The 20839-nt window shown below is 41.1% G+C and overlaps 1 protein-coding gene across 1 annotated transcript; it reads left to right on the top strand.

The window, feature by feature from the left end:
- On the top strand, positions 14207–15544 carry LOC109948766 (protein NYNRIN-like). Its single transcript, XM_020562484.1, has 3 exons — positions 14207–14434; positions 14516–14874; positions 14962–15544. The coding sequence occupies exons 1-3, from the start codon at positions 14207–14209 to the stop codon at positions 15542–15544; spliced, it is 1170 nt and encodes a 389-aa protein (XP_020418073.1).

Raw genomic sequence — 20839 nt, forward strand, 5'->3', positions numbered from 1 at the left:
GGTAGTTGTGGGAGCATCATTTAAATTGAAATAATTTGGGCAGGAAGAAGAGGAAGCCATTTTTGAGAAGGTTTCGAAGAAAGTCTTAGGAAAACTAAAGTTTCAGAAAATGAAGAAATTTGAGTTGAAACGCAGTTGCTCCAATCAAGTTTTGCAAAGGCCATATCTATAGGAGGAAATATGGCTACTGTTTTTCAGGACCCCAATATCTTCTCGAATCCCCATATTATCTTTTTCTTTCCGAGAGTCCAAAACTTCACGTGGCCTCTAATAATGCCTGTCGGCACTTTCGGCGTTTTCAAGTATTATTTTCAAAGCCGATCTTGCTTTACGGATTTCACGGAGCTACTTTTTCAAAAGCATCCCGAGAATCTCGCAATTTTCCTATGGTTAATTTGAAATTCACCTGTTCTACCTATTCATTGTATTTGTGTATAAATGTGTTACTAACGAAATTTTCTTTGCAGAAGACATCCAGTTTACTCCATACCTAGTGATGCGATATCTACTTGTTTTTCTTATCAGTAAGCACTCAATATGCCCGAGAAGCAAGACTATCTCTGATCATCCATTCAGGAAGCAAGACTATCCCTGATCATGTTTCCGCTACATCAGAGAACTGTGAAGGCGACCTTATGCTCTAATCTCCGGAAGTCCTTCTAGACTAGGAGATATGAGAGCTTATTGTCTGCTCCCACCAGCTTCCTTCCCTGATTGCTTACCTTACCTTGCAATCAATATCACAATTTTTGTATCTTTTCTTTCTTTTTATAACTCTCTGTTCATAAGAGATTTTATTTCTTTAGAATGAACATCTGAAGAATGAATCCATGCAGTGATCCTAACTCTGAGAGTTATTTGTTTTTGACAGAGAAGAGAATTGTGATTTTTGCTCTTGCAGGATATAACAAGATCATCAAGCGATACTTTATATTTACTGGGCCGATACGAGCTTGAATGATACTTGAGAAAAGTTTCTCCCACCTAAGGATGTAAGCAATACTTGTGTTATTTTATGCTTATATACCTATTTGATATTTTATCTTGAAAGGTAACCAAATTGGGAGATAAGTCCGTTTCAAAAGAATGGCTTGTATGTATCCATGAATTATTAACGCAAATTTTACAGATTGCAAGTTGGATACATTGATAATACACTGCACAGATTAAAGTCCCATAAGAACAGAATATGGGTATAGCAGTGATCAATATGGGTGCATGCCTGTTGCGTAGCAAATGATATGGATTGAAGTCCCGAAAGGACAATCCTTTGACATGTCAATATTGATATTATGCACGCCTAATGCGTAGCAAATTATATGGGTTAAAGTCCCATAATATGGGTTAAAGTCCCATAAATTAATTGACATGTATGTATTAATCTGTGGCATGCCTGCAGCATGACAGATATATGGGTTCTAAATGTTTCAACTCCCTAAATGGAGATTATCCACGCCCTACTATAAAATAACGCTCCATTGGAGGTTATAATCCACATTCTCACATAATAAAAGCCCTCTGAAGTGGCTTGGGTACCCAAAAGCAAAGAAATGCTTATAATTGATGTATGCGCATGCAAATGAGAATGGTGAGATCATGAATTGATGAATGACAATTTTTGGTTTTGGAGTAGCTACTCAAATCATCAATGGGCTGTGTTGATTGGAACCACGTTCAATTATTAAATGTCGACAATATTATTGGCCAAAATGGAACGAGGTAATTCCATTATAAATGAGAATGAACGTGAAAGAACAAACCCACAGTACGAACCCCAAATTTGTCAATACTGAAAGTTATACTTGGGTGTTCGGAATAAAAGGGAATATACCTACTTTGTATGACACACTGTTTCTGGCAGAAACAAGGAATGTTGGGTTTTCTCCATATTTACAGATTCAATTGTGCCCCCCCTTATTACACAATTACGGAGACCAACATATTATCTTTAAGGGTTATTAAATGCACGGAGCATATCGCCAGAAGCGATTCCCTAAAGATGTATAAATAGCTGGGTTAAAGCTATATAATGTGTCATAAAATTTAATCCCTTTTTAGACAAAATCCGTTGAGAGGATTGACATTGCATAAAGCAAGTCCCTAAAGGACATGTGCTTGAAGCACAAAATTTGTACTCAATATTAATATGCATAAATTACCTCAGTGAGTACATTGATTATAATGTGATTGCAACACATTAAAGATTCTGCAGAATTAACGACATATTTGTCTCGACTTAAGGATCGAGCATTGTGCCAACGAGATTCTTGCTTATACTAAGAAAGTATTGAAGCATTTTTATGAGGATTATCCGTTGGTCCTTAAATATTTTTCGGAAGTATACTAGACCAGATAGAGCTCAGCTCCACACTGTACTCTTTTTCCTTCATCCAGGTTTTTATCCCATTGGGTTTTTCCTGGTAAGGTTTTAACGAGGCAGTGTAGCTCAAGGTTTTAGGGTATACTATGAAAATTTTTATGGTCGCTTACTGGACAAAAGCTAGTCCTAAATTTTTCAGGGGGAGATATTCATCAGGGGGAGCATGGTTTTGATAAAGACCTTCATACACTGTACTCTTTTTCCTTCATCCAGGTTTTTATCCCACTGGGTTTTTCCTGGTAAGGTTTTAACGAGGCAGTGTCGCTCAAAGATTGACTCATAGAAGCAGTGTCAACTACGATATTCAGAAAGCTGATCAACAGTATGACTTAAAGATATTTTGCCAAGCATCAGGGGGAGCGCACCATCAATAAAGATCTTCGAACACCGTACTCTTTTTCCTTCGTCCGGGTTTTTTATCCCACTGGGTTTTTCCTGGCAAGGTTTTAACGAGGCAGTGTCGCACGCGCGCCAATATACTTAGAATTTTATGTTACACATAGTTATGTACTCTTTTTCCCTTCGACCAGTTTTTGTCCCACTGGGTTTTTACTGGCAAGGTTTTTAACGAGACATATTCTGTATCATTTGTGGTCTCCAAGGAGGAGTGTTGTAAACAATTATAGTGGAGCCCACCTCATTTGGGAGATGTTTGCCTATAAGTAAGGCATCCCCCCTACTTGTAATACACACATCTGAATGAGAAGAAAAATCAGTTTCTCCTCCTCTCTCTCTCTCTCAATTCTCTCCAAACTTCTCCCTTGATTTATAACAAATAAAAGAAAATCAAATAAATAATCAAAATAAATAAAGTTTGGGGGAGTAGAAATCGGGGGGAGAGAGAGAGTTTAATTTACTTTTTTATTCATAATCAAATTTGATACAAAAATACCATTTTGCCACTGCATTCAACAAAAAGTTAACAAAATTGACGATATGACCATTTGTCTTAACGAAATTGAAGTTGAAGGACCATGGGAACGATTTTTAATTTTAAACTTTTTTTCTTCACACATGGCATTTAGTTTGGCAAAATAGTGGGTCCCATTGGTGCCACGTCAGCATTTTTAACAGACTTGACGATGAGAGGCAAAGTGAAACACAAAACATCTGTCAATGAGACAAAGTGGGTCATTTTAACTTCAAGGGGGTTTAATAGGAATTGACTAATGTTTCAAGAGGCACTGTAGCACTTAAGCCTTTATTTTATAATAAATAAAATAAATAAATAACCACTTATGACGACGTTGGTACCCATGCCAATGCCATACCCTTTTCCATTCATACTTCCATTTCCCACACAAGAAAGTCACAACTCTTAACACCACAAAAGCACCCCCGCTTTTTTAATTTTCAATTATTGGAGTATTTCCAACAGTAGTAGCAAACCAAATTCTTCAAATTGAAGTTTGTTAACCTATGTAGCAATTTGAAAAGCCTACTTTAATATTTTATGCCCCAACAGACTTTTTAATTTAATTAATGTAATAAAAATAATAATTAATAACATTCTAGAAAAAAATATATAATAACTAAAATAATTTAAAAAAAATATTAAGCCAAGATGACACAAGAAGCATATCCTCCTTTTTGGTAAAACTCTTACCACCTTTTTTTTTTTTTTTTGGGTATTTGAATTAGATTGAGCAACTGAAGTAGATGGTTGGGTAAAAGGAAAAAATGAATTTGCATACATGGCCACTCAACTTACAAAAGTGGTCTCCCAAGAAACCCTAGCCGCTCTCTCCCTCTGTGAGTCCTAAAGGAAAATTCCATAGAAGGGGGAGGAGGAGGAAGCGTTACTTCCCCTTCTCCCCCTTCTCTCTTCTCGTCTTTTCCTTTTAGGTTAGTGAATAAGTCTATTGAGGAGTTTGAAAAAAAGCCCATTGTGATAGTTTCTTTTGAGCCATGGTTAGATTGAAGTTCCCCATCGCCCCTTTTAGTTTATGTTCTCAATCAAATCCTGCTCCAAAAACCCGCTCCCTGATGTCACTCATGTTTTCTAAATTTGATTCTACATCGTCTTTGACGGAAGTTACTGCAAATCACCCAATTGTTGCTTGGCAAAGTTGTTGTTTTCGTTTATTTGTTCGCTCTTATGCGCAGGTAGATCGTTAGAAATCATATTTTCCCCAGATCTGTTACAAATGCGGTGGTGGGTGTGGTTGCGACGGCGCTTCATCAGGTGGTGGTGGTAGGGTTCGTCAAGGCTCATGGGTTATTTTAGGGTTTTGGTTATGTTGGGTTTGTGGGCTTATAGTTAATTGTGGTGATGTGGGCTAGTAGTTTTAGTACGGCTTTTGTCTGCATTAGTTGCGTTTTTAGCATGTTAGTTTGTTGCCCTCTTGGGATTGGTATTTTAGATGTCTTGTTGATGTCTTTGATTGTATCATTGAAGTTTATCTAATGAAGTTTCTATTTGATTATAAATAAATAAAAAAGAAATAAAAAAGAATAGATGGTTGGGTAGTAAAAGGTTGAGAATTTGAAAATTATTGAGTTGAAAAATATGGATATTCCATTTGGAAGATATATAATTAAGAAGTACTGCAATCCAGTGCTTTTGCTGTTGGTAAAAGAACTAGGTTGAACAACGCCATGATAAGGTCTGATATGGGGCTTTAAAAACGCAAAACTTGATCTTGAAATGTAAACTTGCAAGCAAACGTGATTCTGGCAACCAAGATAATAAGAAATTTGTCTAAGAGATTTTCTATTTAAACCCCGCACTTTTCTTTGTTCAGCCCAATACTTAAATCATTGAGTTGTAAGTTTTATTATCGTGTAAAAAGATAAAAAAAGGTCATCCAACTTAATACTTAACCCTAGTACATCTATACACACACCCCCATCACTCTTCATATTAAGTTTTAGAAAAATACAAACTCACCACTCTTGACATCCTTAAGATCCTATGCATTGAAGCACTGTGTGCGGCTAGACGATTAGGCTCCACAACTGTAGAAGATTCTTTCCAAGGCTTGAAGAGAAAGATCAATCGTGACAAAATCTCATGTATACTACAAATACTTTTGCTTCAAACTGTTGCCTAGCACAAGAATGAAATCTCATGTATTTTTGCTTCAAACTGATGCCTTCAAACCGTCCTTAAACTTATGCCTAGCACATACTTTTGCTTCAAACTTTCACCCCAAACAAAATCTCATGTATACTACAAATATTGTTTAATGATTTAAACATTGGGGTGAACAAAGAAAATTGTGGGGTTTAAATAGAAAATTATTTTTATTTCTTATTTTTTCAACTTGGGGTGTATTTAAGGGTAGTTTGGGAAGATAGTGGGGGTTTCTTAGAAATTGTGAAAATTTAAATTAAAAGTTGGGGTGAACTTAGAACATGGGGTGAACTAAGAGAAGTGTGGGGTTTAAATACAAAATCTCTTTATCTAATATGGAAAAAAAGAGAAGACATGAAATTTTAATTAAATGAAATATTAAAACTAAAAACCATATGTACATCATCATGAAGGAAACCCAGCAAGCAAAATAAATGTTTTTAGCATTTTGCGTATAACTTTGATTCTTCTAAAGCAAATAAATGTTTTGAAGAGTCAATGTCAACTTACCCATCCTAAAAAGAGAGGAAGAGGTTGCACCTTTGACGACTGAGTTTGGCAAGACTGTTGGAGAGAGTTTCGATGATATAGCTCATTTATTTGAGCATTCTAAAGTTGTTGAAGAGGCTGGTAGAGATGCTCTTACTATTGCATTTTTTTTTTTTTCAATGTTTCATTTCTTAGCAACCCTCTTGTTCGATTGAGTTTGACTCTTCAGTTGTTGGACTTCAATCTTGAAACCTAGGGCCTCCAATTATATTTGTCACCCTCCAACATTGAGACACGTGATACGAGGGTTATACTCCTAAGATTCCCAAAATACGCTAAGCCTTTTAATTAAGTAAAACAAGTTGGATTATAGTTGTAAATAACAGCGGATAAATGAATAAAACATTGTACAAACTTTATTAATGGGAAACCAACCTAGAGGTCAAGGAAGAGTATGAGTAACCTTCGAAAGTTATTTTACCAACCATCCAGAATTTATATAAAGGGAGGAAATGAATAAGAAGCATCATCAGCTCTTATGAAAGGAAATCACGACCTGCAAGAGATGATGAAATAGATGAACCAAATGTGTTGATAGGTTCAGGAACAGCACCAAGTGATGCTCAAGGATTGTAATCTACATGGAAAAGTAGGGGTGAGCATCACATACGTTCATCTGCCCAGCAAAGGAGCTCTCAACCAGGTTTGAAAATATATAGCAAAATAACATAGTAGTTTCAAGAAAAACAGTGGAAAGTATATGCACAACACAAACCATTTTTCATATAAATATAGGATCCAAAAACAATTGGTATTTGGTATGGGTTTGGGCCCAAATTCGGCACACCCAAAACCAAGAGACAAGCCCATGATGAAATTGCCTACCCAGCCCGAAAACTTGAGAAAAACAAAATAGGATCCAGACAGATTGGGCTTCACACCAAGAATGTTGAAAACAAAGCTTCAGCCCAAAGAAAGGCCCAAAGAGGAAACTGACAAGATGGGCTTCAAAAGATCAGCCCATGAATTATTGATTAGGTTCAGACCCAAGGGATCAAAGACATACCCACGTGATTGCCTCAGCTTTAGAAAAGTCAGCAATACCGACTGAAATTTAAAAATATGAAAGGGACGTCTCTGAAACACTGCCAATTGAAGATCAAGAAACCCATCTATGTTCAAGATTTTGCTCCAAATCGATGCACCACCCCCCCAGGGATTCACGGATCACGCTTTCTAAATTAGAACAGGAAACCAGGGAAGGGACTGCTTTAGGAGGTGACTGCTCAGAACCTATCTGCCTTGATTGATAAGAAATCCTTCTTACTTTATATTATAAGAGATCTTTTTTGCCGCCCATTATTTAGGATTAAAAATCACCTCCCCAGGAGGGTCTCTTATAAAAACGAAAGTAGGCAAAGGAACAAAGGACACTCAATTCATCAATCAATCAAAAAAAACAAACAAGAAAAAGCTCACTTGGATCCAAAGAAAACCAGCTTTAGATCAGAATTCCAAAGTTCAGACTTAGAAAATAAGTCCTCTGAAAGCGAGATCCCTCTCGTTACAAGTTTGGTTTAGCAAAAGCCAAGACAAAAACAGTTTGAGTTTTCACAAATATGAAAACCTCAACAAATTTTATAGCATAGTTCCAGCTTGCTAAAGACGAATAGCCACTTCTGTCCCTTCAAACTGAAGAAGTCGCAGTTCTGCCCGCTCAAAAGTCTCCCAAGGCTTGAAGAAGATTGAAGCTCTGCCAAAATTGAACTTTGGTATCGATTTACAGCTGAGGCCAAGCAGCTAAAGTCGTCGACAGTGCAGTCCAGCATAGACATGCCCAGTCCAGCCCGGATCAGAAGTTTCCACCCAGGCAGAAATGGAGTTTCAGCCATCTTTTTGTCTTTCTAGAGTCGGTTTCTCCCTGCTTAATCTTGTAAAAGGGAGTTCTGCCTGAAAACAGTACTTTATTATTATCCAATTCTGGCCAGAACAATCATTTGATACTGAGATAAATTGTGAAAGTCCTCACCAGTCTGAGGCAAGAAAAGAACTTACTTGGGAGATATTCCTCACCCAAATTCACAATCGTTTTGTTTTAGAAGCCAGTAACTTGAGGTGCAAGTTATCCACTCTCAAAATAAGTCTGCTAGAATCTACATTGCTAGCAGTGGCACGCTCACACACCAAAGAAAGCTGACTTGTCGACCAGCTAGTGGTCTTCAAGCCAGTGGGGAACTTCGCCCTTCCACATCAGGAGTTAAACACGAAAACGGGTGAACAATTTGGCATGCCCGGTGGGACTTCTCAGTATACATATTCTGACGGAATCATTCACAGATTTACAAATACCGGAAGATCTAGTCCGAACCCACACCAGATATGGAGAAAAACAAGATGGTCCTCAGGGAGGGCCTCGAATCAGAAGAAAGCGATGCTAGGCATTCTGCCCACGGCAGTACAGGAAGTAGACGTTCCAGGACTGGCTCCAAAAAGATGGATCAGGTGCAGGAGTCAGTACTCCGACAAGAGATCACAGTACAAAGGAGCCAGGACACTCTCAATAACATGACAGCCATGATGCAATGGCAGGTGAACAGACAATTCCGGAAGGACCGAGAATCCGCCATGGCCAGAAACCCAAACCCAGATCCTGTAATCCAGCAGTTGGATCTCCCTTATGGCCCTCCGCCAGGACTAATATGGCCATACCAGGAAAATTCCCTAGTTGCACAGATGGCTGGAGTGCCAGACCACAGAGAAATTCAGGCTGGTCCGAGGGAAAGAGCCCTTCCTAATCAAGAGTATGAGGCCCCAGCCCAACCAGACAACTCGGCACTGGCTCAGAACCAGCCAGAACCTCAGCCCATTCCATATCATGCGGCCCCGCTTGATCAACCTTTGGCACTTCTGCCTGAGCCACCGGCAGTATTGCCATATAGCCCTAGAAGGATGGACCCTAATCCATTCCCTCCACTTGCAAGAGGGAGGAGAGGCCGAGGAGGGAACAACCTTTTTGCCAATCATGACAGGAATAGACCAGGGGCAAATTGGAGGAATCATCCAGAAGTCGAAGAGCAGGAAGAACACAGGGAAGGAGTTCCGCCCAGACCACACAGAGCAGAGCCCAGATTTGATGATGTTCAGCCAGAACAGGGACAAAATCTTCCCCCAGTCAATGCTTTGAATAACATAGGGGCATTACAAAGAATGATCAGAGAGATCATGGAACCCGAGGCTAGGAGAGGAGAAAGGCCTACTTACAGGAAGCCCTACCCAGCCTATATTGATCAAATACCGCTGTCTCTAGGTTTCAAAGTGCCAAATTTCATTTTGTTCAATGGGGAGGACCCCCATGCTTCTTCAGTTGAACATATAGGCAGGTTCTCCGTCCAATGCATAGCTATAGAGAATAACCCTCTGCTGAAATTGAGGCTTTTCGGCAACTCTCTCTCTGGACAAGCTTTTACCTGGTACACCAGCCTGCCAGCTAACTCTGTTCAAACTTGGGAACAGATGGAAAATGTCTTTCACGACTACTACTACAGGATTCAGCCGGAAGTCACCATCAGTGATCTAGCCGCCCTCAAGCAGAGTGAAGATGAACCGGCACAAGATTTCATAACCAGGTTCAGAAAGCTCAAGATGAAGTGCCGAATCCCTATGGAAGAAAGGCACTTCATCCAGATGGCCCAGGCCGCCCTTAAAATCTCTCTCAGGAAAAGGTTCGACGGGATATTGTTCGGAGATCTGACAGAACTGGCCGATAAGGCATCCAAATATGAGGAGTTACTCAGGGAAGAACAGCAAAGGAGGAACTCCTCCAAAGGGACATACTATAAAACCCCTTCTTCTTCAGTCCACCTGATCGAGGTAGAATCACAAGAAGATGCAGAAGAATCGGAGGAGAAAGAGGTTTCAGTGGCAGAAATGGCAAAACTAAAACATCCCATTAGTTGCAAGGCCCTCACAAAGCCACCTAAAGACCAAAAGCCGCCACCATTCATAGGAGGATTCGTCCCAAATAAACCAGCACAAAACAAGGTTTACTCTTTTGACTTAACCAAGGTCGATGCCCTGTTTGACGAAATGCTACTGCAGAAGGCAATAGAAACGCCTCACAGAATACCAAGACCGGAAGAACTCAAGGGCAGACAGTACTGCAGGTGGCACAACTCTTGGAACCATTCTACCAATAGTTGTGTTGTTTTCAGGGACGTGATACAAGAAGGGATAACGGCAGGAAGGCTTAAACTGGCAGAAAAACCACCATCGGTCATAACGGATCCGTTTCCTCAACCTCAAGTCAATATGGTCAACTTAAATTGGCCAGAACAGAGGAAAACCCAGCCAATCACAGATGCTGGCTGCAGCAGAGGCAGAAGAATCATAAGAGAGACCAGTCAAATACCAAGAGCGACCATCTCAGCCGGGGTAGTGCTCTGCAGTAGGTGCAAATGTGAGACAGAGCTAGAGGTGGTTCTAGACAGACAAAATCAGCCCACACCTAGTGTCTTTGACAGGATTGGAACCTCATCCCAAGACAAAACAAGGCAGAAGAGTTGTCTTAAGCCTACACAGTACAGCGAAAGGAGGATGGAGCAACCCAGAAAGGAAATGCCAGTCAAGACACCCGGAAACGAAAAACCCTTGGCGACAATCATAGAAGGGAGATGGTATTCCGTAGGAAGGAGTGGTAGGCCAACTCTGGAGCTGACCAGAACTCAGAAAAGAAGAATCCAGAGGCAATACTACACATATCTTAAGAGCCAGGATAATACGCAGGTACGTTCACAACCCAGCTCTGCCAGGAAAGGAAAAAATCCTGAATCACTTCCCCAGACAGAACAGAAAGCTTGCCAATCAGGAGAATTGCTGAAAACAGAACCACCAGCCAGATCTCTTACCCATATAGCCTCATCATCCAGTAACTGTCCTGACACCGCGCAGATACCAGAGATATCCGGGTCTACCCCGTTACAAGGAGAAGACAACCACATAGAGGAAGAAGAGCAATTGGATTATGAACCTTCTGCAGATGACCAGAAAGAGCCCTTCGAGGTAGCAGAACAGGATGACTGGACGGAAGAATACGGGGAAGAAGTAATGGAATTTTGTGAAGAATTGGACCCAGAGACAGAAGCTTTTGGCGCAGAATTAGAAAACCTCCTACAGGGTGATCTGGGAATTAACATGGTATTTATCCTACCAGGTAAATTCAGGGCTATCGAAGGACAAGAAAGCACTCTGGAAGGAGATGTTCTCTCTCAGGAAAGCTTTGAATGTAGATTGGCAAAAGCAGAGGAGCCACCAGAACCACAAGCAGACAACTCCAGGACAGGCAGAACAGCCAATAAACCAGCTACAGAGCAGCCTTGGTTTGCCAAGCCGACCAGAGAAATGGCAAATCACCTCAGACCTTTGTTTATAACGGCAAATCTTGGTGGTATTCCTATTTCCAAGATCATGGTAGATGGGGGTGCAGCCATTAATCTATTACCCCACAGAATGCTGACCAAGTTGGGCAGGACAGAGAAGGATTTAATCCCAACACGATTGACTGTCACCAACTTCGCTGGGGGCATCACCAAAATATATGGCATCTTAGACGTGGATGTCATAGTCGGAAGTAAAGGGTTGAAAATAGCATTCTTTGTTATAGACACTACTTCCACCACCTACAATGCACTACTTGGCAGGGATTGGATTCACCAGAGCCTTTGTATTCCTTCCACCCTCCACCAGCAGTTAGCACTATGGAATGAAGAAGGCTGCATGGAGATTATAGAGGCCGATCCACGGCCATTCCTGCCCTCTGCCATGTGCTTTGAAGCAAGGTATTATCATGATGACCTCGGTCCTTTCACTTTCCTTGGAGTCAATCAGAACGGCCGCCCACATGGTGTTACGGCCCAAAGACTCATTGAAGAAGGTTTAGCCAGTTCTCTAGAGGATTGGAATAGACCTTTTTGCGCTGAACTTCCAGAATTTTGATGTTTAGTCCCAATCAACTAGACAAGGATCGAGCTGCAACAATCCGATCCATCACAAAAAGATTGTTGATATACTGGGGAGAAATGGGGCTTTTCATACAGAATCCAGCCATCAATATGGCAGAATTCACCCATGAAAGCATAAAAGAACAAGAGGAGGAAATTTTACAGGAAGAAGTATTAGATTTTGCACCAGCAGCACTAGACGACTCCCTGCCAGAAGTGGAGGACCCTCTGCAAGAAGTAAACTTAGGGACAGAAAAAGATCCAAGACCTACTTTCATCAGCACACTGTTGAAGGAACCACTCAAGTCTGAACTCATGACACTTTTGCAGGAGTTCAGAGACTGTTTTGCTTGGCATTACCACGAGATGCCAGGGCTGGACAGGCAGTTAGTAGAGCACAAACTGCCAATCAAAGATGGCTACCTTCCAGTTAAACAGGCCAGAAGAAGAATGTCTATGGACACAGAACTGAAGGTCAAAGAAGAGATAGAAAGGCTGCTCAAAGCAGGATTCATCAGGCCAGCCATCTATGCAGATTGGTTAGCAAATATTGTACCTGTTCTCAAAAGAAAAACAGGGGCAGTTAGAATTTGTGTGGATTACAGAAATCTGAATGAAGCATCTCCCAAGGACGAATATCCTATGCCAATGGCAGACATGCTAGTAGATAGAGCCGCTCACAACCAAATGCTATCTTTCATGGACGGCAACGCAGGTTATAACCAGATTATGATGGCAGAACAGGACATCCACAAGACAGCCTTTATGTGTCCAGGACATATAGGTGCTTTCGAATATACTGTAATGCCTTTCGGTTTGAGAAATGCGGGAGCCACCTACCAAAGGGCAATGAATTCTATTTTTCATGATATGATAGGACATTCCTTGGAAGTATACATAGATGACGTGGTGATTAAATCCCCTGAAGAAGGAAATCACGTGGCAAGCTTAAGAAAGGCGTTCCTAAGAATGAGGCAGCACAGACTAAAGATGAACCCCAAAAAATGTGTTTTTGGAGTCCAAGCAGGAAAGTTCTTAGGATTCTTGGTCCACCAGAGAGGTATAGAGGTTGACAGAAATAAAGCAAAATCCATCATAGAAGCTCTACCACCTCGGAACAAGAAAGAACTTCAAAGTCTCTTAGGAAAAATCAATTTTCTAAGGAGATTCATATCCAATTCTGCAGGAAAAATCCAACCCTTTTCTTCCCTGTTAAGACTGAAGCAGGAACAGACATTCAAATGGGAAGAACAGCACCAACAGGCTTTCCAGGAAATAAAGCATTACCTCTCAAATCCGCCAGTTCTGTCCCCACCAAAAAGGGGCAGACCCCTCAAGCTTTATGTATCTGCATCAGAAGTATCCATTGGAAGTCTGCTAGTTCAAGATAACAAAGAAGGGAAAGAACAGGCAGTCTACTATCTAAGCAGAACATTGACAGAAGTGGAAAGAAGGTATTCCGCGATAGAAAGGCTTTGCCTGGCCTTATATTTCACTGCTGTAAAGCTCAGGCACTACATGCTGCCACACACTATTTACAACATTGCCAAAACAGACCTAATCAAATACATGCTAACAAGACCAATGCTGAGGCGCAGAATTGGGAAATGGACTTTGGCTTTGACAGAATTCACCCTCAGGTATGTTCCCCAGAAAGCTATCAAAGGACAAGCTGTGGCAGATTTCTTGGCAGAACACCCGGGAGAGGAAATTGAAAACATGGATTCTTTGGACATAGCAAATGCAGATCTGCTAACTAGAGCTCATGTTTGCCTTAACAATCCAATCTACTCGATTCATCTCACACCTTGGAAATTATATTTTGATGGATTAAAAACAGACAAGGCTTCAGGAGCAGGAATCGTGCTAGAAGAACCCTTAGGGGTCAGACATTGCTATTCCTTCCAGTTAGATTTCCAATGCACCAACAACAGGGCCGAGTATGAAGCTTTAATTATAGGGCTCGAGATGTTGGTAGAATTGGGAATTCAATCCGTGGAAATCTTGGGAGATTCCATGCTTGTCCTAAAACAGATTGCTGGAGAATACAAGTGTCTAAATCCTTCTCTGGCTGTATATCTGGTAGCAGCTAGAAATCTGCTAACAGAATTCAGAGAAGCTACTTGGGAACACATCCCAAGGGAAGAAAACTTCGCAGCCAATGAACTGGCTCAGGTAGCATAAGGCATACAAATGCCTGAAGACTGCGTCCAGAGGATCATCAAGATAGGAAGGAAAAGTCTACCGTTAGTTCTGACTAGAGGAATGGAGATAGAAGTCAATTCTGCCTTGATCACTAAAGACGATTGGAGGGAGCCTATCATGACTTACTTGCAGTATCCCACTCTACCCTCTGAGAAAAGAGTCAGAATCATGGCTACAAACTATCTCATGTGGAATGAAGATTTGGTCCGAAAAAGTGAGGATGAGGTGCTATTAAGGTGCCTTGGAAAGACAGAATATATGAAAGTCATGGGAGAAACCCATGAAGGGGTCTGTGGGGCTCACCAAGGAGGAAGAAAGATGTGCTGGTTGATTAGAAGGTATGGCTACTTCTGGCCAACCATGTTGAAGGATTGCATCAACTATTCCAAGGGATGTGAAGCTTGTCAAAGACACGGCCCAATCCAGCGGGCTCCTTCAGTCCCCATGAATCCAGTAGTGAAACCATGGCCTTTTAGGGGATGGGCAATGGATCTCATTGGCAAAATCTATCCAGCCAGCAGCCAGCAGCATTGTTTTATCATTGTTGCTACAGACTATTTCACCAAGTGGGTAGAAGCCAAGCCAATCAAAACCACAACTTCTCAAGAGATCATCACCTTTATAGAAGAACAGATCATACAGAGATTCGGCATTCCAGAATCGATCACAACTGATAGGGGTTCTTCTTTCATATCTAGGGATATGCTAGATATGGCAGAAACATTCAAGTTCAAGCTGCTCCAATCCACCCCCTATTATGCTCAAGCTAATGGACAGGCAGAATCAAGTAACAAGGTGATTATCAATATCATCAGAAAGATGCTGGAGAAGAATCCGAAGCAGTGGCATGAGAAGTTGTCAGAAACTTTGTGGGCATACAGAACTTCAAAAAGAGAAGCAACTGGCATAACTCCCTATGCTCTGACCTACGGCCATGATGCAATTCTGCCCATGGAGATAGCAGTCCAGTCTCTTAGAATTGCTCATCAGCACGATCTCACAGGAGAAGATTACTCTCAAGCCATGCTACTTGAATTAGAAGAATTGGATGCAAGCAGGATTGACACCCTCAACAAACTCTTAGCAGGAAAACAGGCTGTGTCAAACGCATACAACAAAAGAGTCAGAGATAAGAGTTTTGAAGAGGGGGAAATAGTCTGGAAGGCAATTCTGTCCCTTGGAGCGTACATAGCTGGATATGGAAAATGGTCACCTACGTGGGAAGGTCCTTTTGTGATTAACCAGATCCTCGGAATGGGGGCATATAGGTTGCAGGACAGAGATGGAGTTATTCACAACGCCCCAATCAATGGCAAATGGTTAAAGAAATGCTACCCAACCATGTGGGATTCACAAGCTGTACAGACAGATCCCGGGATAGAAGAGGAACAAGGCTGACTTCTTCTATTTTTTGAATCCATTTTTGCTTTAAAGATTGTTTCGTTCTACTTTCACAGTATTGTTTTGTTTACTACGTCAAGAGTAAATAAAAATAGTAAAATGCTATTTAAAAGGAAAGCAGAACAAACTTTATTTAACAATAGCCACCATAGCGGCAAATTTGTTCAAAAAAAATAAATAAACAGAAATGAAAAACTAAAACCCTAATTTTCTAAGGGTTTCCTGCAGATTCGCCTTCTTAACAGAAAGTTCTTTCTGGAGCAGCACTCCTTGATGAATCGAGGCTTTTGCGATTTCCAAAGCTGGCCTGGAAGCTGCAACCATGCTCTGCACAAGGAAGGTGGCTTTGGTTTTGGAACTCAGTCCAGCCCCAAGCTTGTTCTGCACCTCCCTACACTCTGCCAGCTGTTTTTGGAGTTCTTCAATCTGCTTCTCCAACTTATCCGCGGTAGCCTTGGCCTCCTTATATCCAGCCACCATCTGATCCAGTTCTGTCTTCTGCCTAGCAAAGTCAGCCAGATTGGCTTCATGTGTGGCCTTACAGAACTCAGAAGTTTTGAACGTAGGCCTAAGATCTTCATAGCGATCATGCAGATTAAGCACATCCCTGGCCAGGCTTAGGCCCATCTCAAGAATAGGCCTCGGAGCCATGTTCTGTCTATGCAGCAGGTCCAGGTCCTTCATCAGCTGATCTAGAGCCCCTGTATCTTCATCAAATTCCAGCTCAGTGGACTGCCAGATTTTTAACCTCTCCATGGCCTCCTGCACTGCTCTAGACTTTGCCTTGCTCGGAGGAGAGCTGAGTTTCTCCAGCCTCTCCAGTTGAGCATCCAGATCCATGGCTTCAAATTCTTCCAGCTCTGGATCAGCAAAAGAAGCCGTGGCAGATGATCCTGGAAAGGAATGAATAGGCATCTGCAGAAGAGAACATAAGTTAAGACCAGACAGAAAGTGGAAGATAAAGGAGGCTCAAAGTTATGAAAACTTACAGCAACAATGGGAGGTTTTAGGGGGCTGGATACCGCAGCCAGAGCACCAGTAGCCTTAGGCACTTCCACCTGGAAAGACTACAACTGTTAGAACAGACAGAACAGACAGAACAGCAGGAAAACGTGAACAGTCAAGGAGGAAAATTACCACAACCACAGGAGCAGCTGCAGTCGTTCCCACCTCAGCCTCCGGAACCACAACAGTCAATTCTGCCTGGTCCACGGGGTCTGATGCAAACCGTTCCGCCTGATCCTCAGCCGCTGGAGCGGCAGTAGAATGCTCTGCCTCGGCATCCTTTTTTAGCAGTTCTGCCATCTCAGCTGGAACAGGACCAAACCAGTGAGGCCCTAACACCAGGGTATTCTCAAACAAATGGAGGACATTCTCGTCCAGATTCTTCTAGGCAAAGGGATGAAGCTTGCTCCTGATTTCTATCGCGTGAGTATCAATCCCGCTCCCAGTGATATAATCGGGAGGAATTGAAGCGGAAGAGGATTGAGCACGGGATCTTGGGGAAGACATTTCTGATTCGAAGGCAGAAACAGAAGAAGGAGAGGTTTGAAGAAAGATATGGAGATCTCGAAAGAAGCTCGCAGGAACGAGAGTTGGAAGGTTTAGGGTTTTCAGAGGCTATGAATTTGAATTTCTTTTAAAGAGGAGCTCGAAAACATGGGAAGAGGAAGATGGGACGACACCTGATGATTATTAGCTAGTGACTAGCCGTTTTCCCACGAACTCTAGTTCGTAGCAAGCAGACGTGGCAGACGTGGGCGAAAAGACGGAAGAAACTGGCGCGCGAATTAATTGGCAAAACATTAAGTCTAAAACCGTCCAAAAAACGATTCAGACTTAATGGGGGCATTGTTTGGGCCCAAATTCGGCACACCCAAAACCAAGAGACAAGCCCATGATGAAATTGCCTACCCAGCCCGAAAACTTGAGAAAAACAAAATAGGATCCAGACAGATTGGGCTTCACACCAAGAATGTTGAAAACAAAGCTTCAGCCCAAAGAAAGGCCCAAAGAGGAAACTGACAAGATGGGCTTCAAAAGATCAGCCCATGAATTATTGATTAGGTTCAGACCCAAGGGATCAAAGACATACCCACGTGATTGCCTCAGCTTTAGAAAAGTCAGCAATACCGACTGAAATTTAAAAATATGAAAGGGACGTCTCTGAAACACTGCCAATTGAAGATCAAGAAACCCATCTATGTTCAAGATTTTGCTCCAAATCGATGCACCACCCCCCCAGGGATTCACGGATCACGCTTTCTAAATTAGAACAGGAAACCAGGGAAGGGACTGCTTTAGGAGGTGACTGCTCAGAACCTATCTGCCTTGATTGATAAGAAATCCTTCTTACTTTATATTATAAGAGATCTTTTTTGCCGCCCATTATTTAGGATTAAAAATCACCTCCCCAGGAGGGTCTCTTATAAAAACGAAAGTAGGCAAAGGAACAAAGGACACTCAATTCATCAATCAATCAAAAAAAACAAACAAGAAAAAGCTCACTTGGATCCAAAGAAAACCAGCTTTAGATCAGAATTCCAAAGTTCAGACTTAGAAAATAAGTCCTCTGAAAGCGAGATCCCTCTCGTTACAAGTTTGGTTTAGCAAAAGCCAAGACAAACAGTTTGAGTTTTCACAAATATGAAAACCTCAACAAATTTTATAGCATAGTTCCAGCTTGCTAAAGACGAATAGCCACTTCTGTCCCTTCAAACTGAAGAAGTCGCAGTTCTGCCCGCTCAAAAGTCTCCCAAGGCTTGAAGAAGATTGAAGCTCTGCCAAAATTGAACTTTGGTATCGATTTACAGCTGAGGCCAAGCAGCTAAAGTCGTCGACAGTGCAGTCCAGCATAGACATGCCCAGTCCAGCCCGGATCAGAAGTTTCCACCCAGGCAGAAATGGAGTTTCAGCCATCTTTTTGTCTTTCTAGAGTCGGTTTCTCCCTGCTTAATCTTGTAAAAGGGAGTTCTGCCTGAAAACAGTACTTTATTATTATCCATTCTGGCCAGAACAATCATTTGATACTGAGATAAATTGTGAAAGTCCTCACCAGTCTGAGGCAAGAAAAGAACTTACTTGGGAGATATTCCTCACCCAAATTCACAATCGTTTTGTTTTAGAAGCCAGTAACTTGAGGTGCAAGTTATCCACTCTCAAAATAAGTCTGCTAGAATCTACATTGCTAGCAGTGGCACGCTCACACACCAAAGAAAGCTGACTTGTCGACCAGCTAGTGGTCTTCAAGCCAGTGGGGAACTTCGCCCTTCCACATCAGGAGTTAAACACGAAAACGGGTGAACAGTATGTTTACACAACTTTAGCAAACGTTTTTCGGGAGCCCAAATATGCTTGTCTGACGGCCGATCACTTAAGGGCCAACTATCACTACTAGTCATAAAATTATAACCAACTTACCTAGTACGGTAGTGAAAGTGTCCATTTACTGGCTAGACCTCATCGACTAAACCTCACACAAGGGTATTGGAAAAGTCTATCCGTGTAACCCCTCCGGATGTTTAGGGGATCGAAACCTATGGAAGATGTTATGCCTCCTTCACCCTCAGGTCGTCGAGGATAATGCCTGCATACGTATACCCTCCAAAACTTTGAAAATCCAAAGCCAAATATCCATAAAACCAAACAATATGGCATCCAAAAATAGTGCATCTTTTGCACACAACAATATTTACTTTGTCATACATACACACAAAATACAAGTCCGTGACAAAGTCCCCCTACCTGGAATCAAATTTCAAGCCTGACTTGCCCTCTGCACCTTCGAACTCAAACTAGCCACTCTTGAACAACTGAATCACAATCCAACATTCATAAATAATATGAAAAATCCTTAATTGTACTTTAGTCCTTTTTCTTGTCTTTAATTGCACCATGGTCCTTAAACTTAATTCAAATTACAATTTAGTCCTTAAAGTTCAGAGTAATTGCAAAATAGTCCTTGTACTTTATGAAAAGTCCAAAAATATCCTAATAGTCCTTGAAGTTCCATCTCTAGTCTAAAAAGGGTAAAACTTGCGGTACAGTAAAGTTAAAGTCTAAATAGTAATTTTTTGTTCATACACATGGATTAGAGGAATAGGTATAACTTGTTTCAGGAATTTTAGTAGAAGGATATGAAAAAGTGATTGTACTTTGTTAAGTTGCTACATAGCATGTACCTTTTTGCGAAGATTGAAAATCACTTTTTTGAAAAAAAAAATGGTTTGGATCTAAAAATGTGTTCTTAGTGTAATTCTACAAACATTTTTTCTAAGAACAAAAATAGTAAAAATGTTTCTGATGTCAATATTTGAAAATGGGAAAAGAAAGAAAGTAAATGTGCTTTTTATAGCAATATAAGTGTTAGTTCAAGTGTGAAGAGGTTAGTAATAGTTAGTTACTTTGTCTATCTTTCTCTCTTTGGCTCGATAGTTGTCTCTCATTGACTTGCTCTCTCTTACTAGTGAGGTCACTGTTAGCTCTCCCACTCGCTCACAGCCTCAGTTCTATCTTTGTTTGCAATTATATCTTTTCGATTTATATAGATATTGAGAAGTTCCTTTTTAAAAAAATTGGGGCAAATGTTATGTGAATTGAATGTTTCATTTTGGGTATTGGACCTTTCATTCTTGAAAGTACGAATGCTTCCTTAAGTCCAACTACTTTTTTTGTTATCATTTTGAGAATATGAGTGAGCTTTTTTCTTCTTTTCTTGGACTGTTGAATTGATAGAAGGGGACTAGTCTAAATGAGGATGGTGATTGTCTTGTTATAGGGTGTTGTGACAGCTCTGTCCATCTTTGGGATGTCACAACTGTTAGATTTTGGAGAGAGAGAAAGAGAGAGAGAGAGGAAGGAGCTAAATGAATTATGTTGCTCTTCTCACGCACTCACTGTGCACTCATAACAGCTGGGAACAGGATATTCCCAAATTACATCATCCAAATCTAGCCATCCATTCTTCTATTCTAAGATTACATCTTAGCTGTCCACTTGGACTGTGATCCAAGGGCTCACATTTAAAACTATAAATTTAAACTAATTACAAACTAATATTAGCTAAATCACTTATACTTCAACAACAACTTCTAATGGGGTTCTTGAACTTCGACATCTTGGTAAGTTATAATTGAATTGACTGATTTGTTTTGAGCTTTTTTTCTTAGTTAACTTTTATTGAAGTTCATGAATTGAATTCTTATATTGAACAGTAGAGAGGACCCTTATGTATTCAATGCGGTTATGGGGTGACAGCCTTCAAGTTCTTAAAGCTCTCCATGGATAGGGAAT

The sequence above is a fragment of the Prunus persica genome, chromosome G4, assembly GCF_000346465.2.
Source record: "Prunus persica cultivar Lovell chromosome G4, Prunus_persica_NCBIv2, whole genome shotgun sequence".
Taxonomy (NCBI): Eukaryota; Viridiplantae; Streptophyta; class Magnoliopsida; order Rosales; family Rosaceae; genus Prunus; species Prunus persica.